Source organism: Pelecanus crispus, chromosome 8 (genome assembly GCF_030463565.1).
Source record: "Pelecanus crispus isolate bPelCri1 chromosome 8, bPelCri1.pri, whole genome shotgun sequence".
In the NCBI taxonomy this organism is placed as follows: Eukaryota; Metazoa; Chordata; class Aves; order Pelecaniformes; family Pelecanidae; genus Pelecanus; species Pelecanus crispus.
Window position 1 is genome coordinate 3,871,518 of NC_134650.1, and position 9,930 is coordinate 3,881,447.

The 9,930-nt window shown below is 43.3% G+C and overlaps 1 protein-coding gene across 1 annotated transcript; it reads left to right on the forward strand.

The window, feature by feature from the left end:
- The first annotated feature begins 3,211 nt into the window (after positions 1-3,211).
- On the forward strand, positions 3,212-8,759 carry CAMLG (calcium modulating ligand). Its single transcript, XM_075715481.1, has 4 exons — positions 3,212-3,377; positions 4,877-5,331; positions 6,015-6,080; positions 7,747-8,759. Exons 1-4 carry the CDS (start codon positions 3,212-3,214, stop codon positions 7,936-7,938), a joined length of 879 nt encoding a protein of 292 aa, XP_075571596.1. The 3' UTR covers positions 7,939-8,759.
- Positions 8,760-9,930: the final 1,171 nt, after the last annotated feature.

Below are 9,930 nucleotides of genomic sequence, written 5' to 3' on the forward strand. Positions count from 1 at the left end.
TATATCCTTTTTTTTTTTTTAAAACCATAAATGTGGGAGACGGCTTCATTGCTTTATGTACACCAGAGTAATGGCTAAAGATGTCGGTCTTTGTGGCAATTAGCAACTTTGAATTACAGTCCCTACGTTTTACAGAGCAAAACATTATAAAAAGAATCAGACAAACCCTCTTGAAGTTCTCTTCACTTTGGAAGAAATTCTGTATTGAACTTCATTAGTGTATTCCCTCGCAGTGGGAAAGGCCTGCTGGTTCACCGTGTATTGCTGTAAGGGCAATGCAGGACTCATGAACACACAAGCTACCTATGATGTGTCATTTTTACCTACAATTGAAAAATGAGGACACTGAAGATGAATTAGAAAAATAGGCAAGAGTGGCTCTGGTACTTAGATCTCAGCACGACAACTCTACCACTGCAAATGTACTCTATTTTTCTAGTTGAAGACTTTTTTTTTTTTAAAAACTATTTCCATATTTGACACATAGTGTTCAGCCAACATTGTTACCATCCATTTTACTTTGCTTTCATTATCGTTTTTAATTTAATATATTTGAGTCTAAGTCCACATAGACTGTGTTGCAATAACTAGAATGATTTACTTTCTTTTATTTAGAACTAATTTCTTAACAGAATTTAATCAAAGATGCAGAATGGCTGTTAAATAAGGGACCATTAAATGTGATTTTAAGGTTCTGTTTACTATTATGGATGCAATCCTTATAGTAAATTTAATTTTGTAAAGTCGTGTATAATATTGTAATATTAAATCTTTGTTTTCTGAACTCTCAAACATTTGATCTTCAGTATGAAGTTAAATCTTCCCCCTTATGAATTTGAGACAGGATTTACTTGTCCTCCTTTTTACAGTTTGTAATTTTCACTGTTTTATTCCTGTACAAAGTCATTTGTAACACATGCAAATGCTTATTTTATCTGTGCTAATTTATCAGATTTGGCTACTCAATAAAATTAATTGAAAGAACTCATGCAAGTCCATCAGTCCTTTCTTATAAATAAAACTAGAATAATGTATTTGATCACTCGAGATAAATACCACGTACCAACAAGTGATAAATTCTACTTTTAGTTAAAACGTAATATTTAGGTGATACAAACTGAGAGGGAATTTGAGAAAATTAGTTCCAGCTGACTCCAACTTTTCTCCTGTCCCTGGCATTTTTGTGTCCCTCCAGCGCGTGTCTGTCAGTCAGCACTGTCGTTCAGCCCTACCTTGGGGTCTGTTCTTCCCGTGAGCCCGCAGCGGTGCTGCACCCCGCCGTGTGGTACCCCGCCACCTGGCTGGAAGCTGGTCTCGAGAGCCAGCTGACACTGATGGTTGGAATTTAGCCTTCAGCAGTGTTCCCAAGATGGTGATCAATTTTATCGTAGGTAATCCTGTATCTTCATTTAACATCCTATTTTTTTCAACGCCTTTTTGTAAAAGTCATTCCATCTTACGCTTGCCAGTTTTTTTATGAGCTGTCATCGCTGCTGCTTCTGGTTCATCATATATAAGTTAATGCATGAGCTTGGTACTTTGACCCCTGTATTTAACAGTTTTTTGAATACAGCATTCTGTTGTTCTCTAAATCACTTAGTATCGTGGAAATACTAATTGGACTTGTCAGCACAAAGCTTTTCCCTAGTGCACATAACAATCTCTGTCCTGTTGCTGAATTTTACGACTCCGGCTGGGGCTCGCAATTCAACAGGCAGCCACCCTAGCACTGATCTTCGGAAGTCCGAGTACAGGATCTTGAAGCCGAGTCCCGCTTCTAATTGAAGTGCCTGTGGCGCAGTCTGTGAGTTAAGGAGTGCAAGTCGTTCAGCGTCAAGGATGTTGAAGGTAATTTGTTGGAATTACTGATGGGAAGTATCCACATCGCTGTCTGCATTTGGTTTGGCTTTCAGGTACTTTTCCTATGCGTGTTACCTATGTTCAGCTAAGGGAAGAACGCTGTGGCCCAGTTTTATCTCTTTTTGTCACACAAGTAGAGGTGTGATGGTCTTTTTATTGTACATAAATATGAATATTATGCCAACTGTACCTTGCTGGAAATAACTGAAGATGTGCTCTGTTATGGTGATTCCGGAATCCTTGAGAGGTCCTTGTTCCCTTGTTTTTTGCCTCAGTATGCACAGTCAATCCCTTCAGCTGTATTGACAGCAGCGCAGCGACACCACACTGGGAATGCGATTTGGGAAGCCCCAACAGTCCCCTAGGCGGCCTTTCCCTACGTTGCGTATCCCTTTCACGTACACGTACATCGTTCGCTGGCACTCCAATAAACAGCATATTCTCTTCCCTCATTCGGAGCGTGCCCAGGCAAATTAACTTCCTAAATTCAGCCGTAGAGCAGCACTAGAAGCCTTTTTTTCTGACAGAAAATCTCAAGACGTGGCACCACGCTTCCTCCTCAGCGCGCGGGTCTGTTCTGTGAGAGGAGCGTGACGGGGGCTGGCACCTCGTCGTTTAAACGCTGCGCGCTGGAAACGGAACCGCTCCGGGAGCTGAGCCTTGCGAACACCGCTGATGTTCCGCGGCTTTCGCACGGTCACAATTTTAACCTGTTTTCCTAGTTTAGAGTGTTAGGTAAAGACTACTTTGGTTAAAACGTTGAATGTTCGCTTATTCTAATACTTGAAGTTTCTATATGGAGCACTGCTTTCCTCTCTGCATGATACGGAAAGCGTCACCATCCTGTGCTAGTTTTTACACTGCGTCGTTGGGCAGCTTTTCCTCGCCGAACGCGAGGTGGATGTGCCAGGCTCACCCAAACCCGAATTTTAAGCACAACAGGGAAGGAGCTGGCCAGCGCCGGCGCTCGGAGCGCGAACTCACGTCGCTGCTGCGTCGCTTTTCCTGTAGGCACGGCCAGCCCCTCGCCCTGCCTCAGGCTCTCAGCGTCCCCCTCCTCAGCCCCCGGGGCCGCTGCCGCCCGGCGGCCATCGCCCCCTCTCGCCCCTTCCCGCCTCCCGCGCCGTGATGTCACTTCCGAGGCCGGGGCGGCCATCTTGAGTGCGGGCGCCGCACCGTCCGAGAGCGCGGCGCAGCGGAGGGCTCTCCCCGCGCCCCGCCCTGTGCTCCTGCCCTTACGCGAGATGGCGGCGCTTGCTTCAGCGGTGGGGCGGTGCTGGCGCCTGCGCGCTGAGGCGGGGCGGCCCCATTGTGCGGCGCTGAGGGGGCGCCGCGGCCTTTCCTGCCGGGGATGGAGGACGGCGGCGGGGCGGGAGCGGTGCCCGCGCCCCCGGGGGCCCCCGCCGGCCTCTCGGCCTCCCAGCGCCGAGCCGAGCTGCGGCGGAGGAAGCTGCTGATGAACTCGGAGGAGCGGATCAACCGCATCATGGGCTTCCACCGGCCGGCGGCGGGCAAGGGTGAGCCCTGCGGCGGGGCTGCGGCGGTGGGAGGGCTCCCGGCTGCGGGGCCGGCGGTGACCTCCGGCTGCGGCCTCCTCCTGCGGCCGTACCCGCTCCCCGCAGCCTCCCCCCGGGCGCGGAGCGGCGGGCTCCCGGCGGCTGCTGTTTGTCCCCTCCGTGCGGCCCTGGGTTTCAGTGATGCTCGGAGCGAAGCACGACCTTCTCCGGGCCTCGAGAGAGCCGCCGGTAAACCCCCTGTGTCATCAGAAACGTGCCGAGAGCGGGGCCTGGGCCTGCTGCTGCTCTTGCCTGGCGAGCAGACAAGCTGTCATTGCACTTCAAGTAGTTTTTCGCAGTTGCAGAAACCGTGAGCCTCCCCCCCGTTTTCATTCAGTAACGGCTTGCTTTCATAGCCCTGCTTTTATATCAAAGTTTTCTCGCATTTGGATAATAACCAGTCGTTGGATGTTCGTGGTTGGCACACAGAATTTTCTTGCAGATTCCTAGGCAGGTCATTTATATTTCTCTGCATGCTTCGAGGAGGCTGGCTGCCTTGCCAGGAAAGAGTTCTCAGATTTCAGTTTACAAGGATGCCCATAAGCCATGAATCAGTCTCTTTTAATACTGAAAAACACTGTTTAAGCATTGGTTCTCCCTCCCTGGTAGGACCAGACCTGTTCTGCATGCCTCTCAGTGTGGTTTTTGTTCTCTTTCTCTGTAAGATGAGGTCTTCAGGTTTAAGACAGAGCAGGCAAACGCTGCTTTTCCTCTGACAATGCAGAAGAACAAGCCGAAGCACACTTCTCCTATTGCCTGCTTATTTGTCAGTCTTTACTGCTCCTGGGTGATTCACTTTCTGTAAATCTTCGTCTGTTTTTTTTATGTTGCTCCGTGCATTTGGAACATCTTTCCTCTTGTGCGTGCAAGTGTTGCTGCTTAAGGAAGTCCAATGTTTTCTTTTTTCCATCGCTGACTGACAGCTTCAGCTTCCCACCTGCATGGCACAGCTTTCTGTCTCGTGTCTGTGCCATTTCCAAAGAGTGCCCTGCCATGCAAAGCATGTGGTGCAGGTGGGGTTCTTTGTAGGCTGCTGGAGGGGATATCTCCCCCTTGGAGATATCTTAGAGTGTGCCAAGTCCAGTTGTGTAAAAAGATAATTTTGGTGAAGCTGATGAGCATTTTCAGTCTGGTCCATGCTGTGCTCTTCTCTTTTCATTGTCATCATCTCTGGTGTAACCTAAGTCTTGAGTATAAACCTCTCCTTTGATATAAACCTTTCCTTTGATACACAAGCAGGTTGTGTATCAGCTGAGCCCATTTCTTTTTAAAATGGGATTGCTTGTATTCAGGTATGTCAGATAGCTTTGTGATTAATAATTACCACATGTATTAATCATAAATCTGTGTTTTCACTTTGGAAGCAGAGACATCAACCCAGGATGCCAGTCCAATGTGGCTAAAGTGTTGTTCCGCATACCCGGTGTGCATAACTCTGTATTTTTGTTTCTCTTCTTTAGACGATGAAAGTCACACAGAATCAAAACTTCAGCACGAACAGGATAAATCAAACTCCCTTCCCATTCCTTCGGTTTCCAAGCGAATTGTGCTTGGTGATTCTGTCTGTAATATGGCAGGCATGGCTGACCATGCAGGCAGCATGGTAGACCTCAAAGGGGATAAGGACTTGTTCAGTAAAACTCCAGAGCTTGTCAATGAGGGTACAAGTGAGCTCCGTCACCGTAACAGAGGGGAACTATCATCTGAAGCTGCACCACGGCCACCTAGACATGGATTGGACCAGTACTTATCCAGATTTGATGAAGCTCTGAAGCTGAGGAACCAGCTGATGAATGAGAAGCCAAGCCAAGAGAATGGGAATGCAGTGGAGGAGTTTGACTCTTTCCGCATTTTTAGATTGGTGGGATGCGCTCTGCTTGCCATCGCAGTCAGGGCTTTTGTGTGCAAGTACTTGGTGAGTTCAGGGAAACAAACAATCCTATTCTGTTTTGCTAGTTTACTGCAAACTGACTGTGAAATACTCTTTTATCTAGGGCTGAAGTCTATCAGTAGTGACTGAGTTGGGAACTTGAGGCACTCTTTGTTTCCAACAACTGGATAAAACAGTGTTTGAGGAGCAGAAGCACTGGAATAGTTGTTGCAGCTTAAGTCCCCTGCAAGTTTATTCCCATCTTTGTGAGCCTGAGTCAATTGCTCTTCTAGTTTGGAGTCTACAAAAGAATAATAGAGTAAGAACAACAATAGTTGTCCCAAGATAAGCAGATCCTACTCATTTATCAGTCTTCTGAGCGAAGTAGTTCCTCAATATTCCAGGTGTCCGCCGGTGCACGGCACAGAGGAGCGTGGCTGGTAGGGCCTGCCGCCTCCTGGATCAGCGGGCTCCTTTTTACACGCTGCTGCGTGCTTCTGCCATTTCAGGGTTTTAGGCCTAAAGAAAATAAGGCAGAACCTTTTTTTTAACATATAACTCGTCTACTTAGGTTTGTAGTATTCAAGAATACTGTTGCTATTGTCCACAAATGATTTTTTTACCTACCTAATTTTCTTCTATGACTTGGGAAGCATTCAATTTCTGTGTTTTCTTAGCTATTACTTCTGACCAAGTTAATTTTCGTATATTCTTTTCTGTTCCTTCAGTCAATATTTGCACCATTTCTTACTCTACAACTTGCTTACATGGGACTGTCCAAGTACTTTCCAAAGGTAAAATATTGTTTTTAAGTATTGGATTAATTTGAAATGTTTTAAATTTAAACTTGTGCTTAGATTGTATTGTTTTAGGACCAATGCATGCGCAGTATCTTTCCCTTGTTTGAACTGTAGAATTGAGAGTTACCAAATGCTGATAGTTTATACTAGTTTTTAATCTTCCCAGATTTAGTCCAGATCGATTTTAGACTTGCTTTGAAAACGTGGACTAGCAACTTGTTTAGCTGTAGCCTAATTAAAAGCACCTGACCAGGAAAGCCAGGTAGTTCTTTCATGTATTTTAGGAAACTTTTGCTTTTCTCCTAGACCACGCTCTTCTGTGGTTAGTGTTGGCTCTGTCAACAACCGTTTTGCATATGATACCTGGACAAAATGTGAGAGGATGTTTTACAAAATGACACAGTCCTTGGGTTTTCAAGGGCTCTGCATTCCATTGCTAGTATCAGTTTGAAGGGCAACTTGAAATGAGACGTTTATTTGTGTGTGGAACTTGCTGCTTATTAGCAAGATTTGCTCTATCACTTGCTTTATATATTTACACCAGTTAATTGTGCTGAAGTATTTGCTTGGTTGATGATTTTGTCAGGTCTACAGTGCAAAGTGGGATTGAACGATGCTCTCAATCCATAGTTAAAAGGGAACATTTGCATTTTAAAAGGAATAATAGATTAGCTGTAGAAAATCAGAATAAATCAGCGGTGCTTTTGTAGTTAAGTATGTAATTGAAAACTAAACTTCATAGTAGTCACTCTAAGCTGACACAAAACAGTATAATTAGCTTTAGACTTGCCCTAGCTCATCTGCTAGATCTTTTTGATCTTGTTTCTGCTGTTTTTAAAATCGGCTCTTCAGCGTCAGAATTTAAAGAGGTGGTTCATTTCCACAACTTGCTTTTACTGCACTTATACCCAGATGAGCTCAATCAGCTTGTTATCCTTTATTTTTCTCTCATGAAACCTAGAGAGATTCTTGAAAGCTTAATTTAGATTGGATTAAATTAAGATAACCAGCAAGAATCATCAAATTACCAACATTTTCAGCCACTATCACCTTTTCCTGCCTGTCAGACTTTGCATCCTCGGGATTCGTCATCTTAAGGACAGAAGAACAGCTTTCAAAAGGGTTTTGGGGCATTTCTGAGTTCAGAGGATGAAACTGTCAAATGGTGTCCTACTAAAATAGAAAGGAACAGTCGGTTTTCAATTTGAAATCATTTCTTCTGTGTTAGAAAAGTAACAGTATCTTTCGCCAAGTAGTGTGATGAGATTAATCCTGTTCTGCCAGTGGAGATGCCTGGCTTGGCTTCTTATACCTAGGTTGCCCTTGTCTGGGACTCTTCCCACTCATGCAGAAGCTTTACAGCCTGCTTGGAGTGCCGGCGTGAAGTAGACATAATATCTGTGATGAATTTTATCTGCTGTTAACCAGCCCCTCGCTTAGCTCCAGTGGATTCATCACAGCATGAATCTGTAGCTAGAGTAAGTGGTGTGAATCCTGGAGCGTGTCTGGAGAGAATCAATCCAAACCTGCTACTCTTACCGATGAATTTGGAATGTGTCTGGCTGTGTGTGAAATTGGCACAACATTTGTGACACGTAACACAGAATTGGATTATAACAGAAGAACTAACATAATACTGGTTTTTTTTTTTTTCTTTTAGTGTGAGAAGAAGGTGAAAACGACAGTACTAACTGCTGCTCTTCTACTGTCTGGAATCCCCGCAGAAGTGATCAGTCGCTCCATGGACACCTACAGCAAAATGGGAGATGTTTTCACAGACCTTTGTGTCTATTTCTTTACTTTTATCTTTTGCCATGAACTTACTCTGTTTTTTGGTTCCGACGTACCATGATGGCTGTAGAATTCAACGCAGTAGTTACACTAAAGCTTTCTGGACTGTATTCCTGTAACGTCTGGCTGTGCAGAGAGGTTTAAACCTTCATTAAAATTCTTTACCTGTTCAAATGCTTGAAAGGAGCCTTAAATCCAATCATGTTGGGAAAGGGAGAGCAGGGACCCAGACTGCCAGTTGTATTGGTTCAGTTTATTTAAATACTGTGTCTGCCTATTACAAATGTGAAGAATAGGATGCAAGTGTCAGTGGATGATTTATTTGGTTTAGTTAGATTCCCTTCTCAGCCTCCTTCATAAACATTAACAAAGCTGCCTTTGTTTTCAGTGAGAACAAAGAGAATTCCTTTCAGCAAAACCATATATATATTTATATACATCTCTCCAGTATGACTATAGCTAACAAGAACTGCTCATTTTGTGGTGGTCCCGTTTTTTTAAGAAAGCTCTAAATAAAAGAAATCCCTGTATTCTGTTGTTCAAATTCAGAATGTTGAACCAAGTAGCTGCTTCTGGCGAATGTTGGTGAAACATGCCACTTTGTTGTCCTAATCCTTGCCTTGCTAAATATTATTTGTTGTGATTGTGATTAATTTCATTTTATGATGATAGTGCAAAACACCTAAGCAAAACCAATAACAAAAAAGTCCTGCTGCTTACAAAAGTCATTCATCAAAAAGTAGGAAGAAATAAAAATGTTAATCTCCCCTGTTTGTGAGTTTCCAGCAATCGAACCCTAGTGTAGCTCATTCACGTGCTTTCATTCTGATGCCTTTTTTTTTTTTTTATTTTAACAGTTCACCTCATGAGGGGAAAGTTGTGTATCTTGACAACCAACCTGCAGTATCAAATGTTTGCTCTAGTATATGTAAAATTTACAAGGGAGCTATTTTTTTTTTTCTAGCTCCTTGCAGGATTGCATAAAGACAACTTTTAATATGACATTAATTTTGGCAGTTTGTGTCTATTACCAGACATTTGCATGTAAACAGGATCTTAATTGCGGAGGAGTTCTGCTCCTGCTGTGTAATACTACAACCCAACGGTATAGAGTCTTTGATTCCGCGGAGCTATTTATGTTAACATTTTTGGTGCGTTTCTGAAATTGCCCCAGTGAAATCACAGCAGCCATTTCTCTTTAAATCCTGTGTACTACAAGTGACAGTGAAATAAAAAATAGTGCTTTGAGTTGACTGCTACGTGAAAATCAATGTACGAAGGGAGAATAGCATTTTGTATTTTTTGTTTCTGTGGATGTCCAGCCACATTGGTGAAAAGGAGCCAAATACAGATGAATCCTGTCACTGGGTAAAGTAGCAAGCTAGCCAGTGCTCTTGTTTTCAATCTCCTAGGAATTTTGCACAGTGAGAGGAAGGAAGTGTCATTCCAAATAGCTTAAATGCTGATAATATGTGAAAATTTCTATTGAAGCTAAATTTGGTATTATTTTTAAGTTTTCTGTTTAGAATCTGGACTCCCAGGTAATCTAGGCCAATGCCTTTTTTTAGCATAGGGAAACACCTATTTATCTTGCTGTATGTCTGCAGGAATTTTTTTTAAGGGAGCAAAAGTGTTTGATAATGCCTCTTCAAAGTAAATAGCCCTGCTTTCTGCTTAATCTTTTCTGTTACAGCTTCCTGCTATAACTTTAGCACTGCATTTCTGACCCTAAATTAGATCTATGTTTGTTTGTGGCATGAAAACAAGAAGCTTATGTTTTGATTTGACAATTTTGGTGTTTTTACTGATTATTTTACAATGAGTATCATGTTACAGGTGTCCGGGGCTGGGCTGCAAAGGATTCTGACTTAGGTCTATTAGCACAAATATTTATGCAGAAGCTTTGACTTTGTTTATCTTAGACAGGGATTTCAGCAAATTGAAATAGCTGTCATTTAAATTAAGGTTGAGATATGTAAATGATGAGTTTGCTCAAAAGTTACACTTGTTCTGACTCCCTATTTATATGCCGGAGCATAATACAAATAAATTG

Excerpts from the sequence above, each read along its gene's own strand:
- CAMLG (XM_075715481.1), top strand. The coding sequence starts at position 3,212 with ATGGAGGACGGCGGCGGGGCGGGAGCGGTGCCCGCGCCCCCGGGGGCC. Across the intron at positions 5,332-6,014 it reads CTTTTGTGTGCAAGTACTTG|TCAATATTTGCACCATTTCT; the intron begins GTGAGTTCAGGG and ends CTGTTCCTTCAG. Across the intron at positions 6,081-7,746 it reads TGTCCAAGTACTTTCCAAAG|TGTGAGAAGAAGGTGAAAAC; the intron begins GTAAAATATTGT and ends TTTTTCTTTTAG.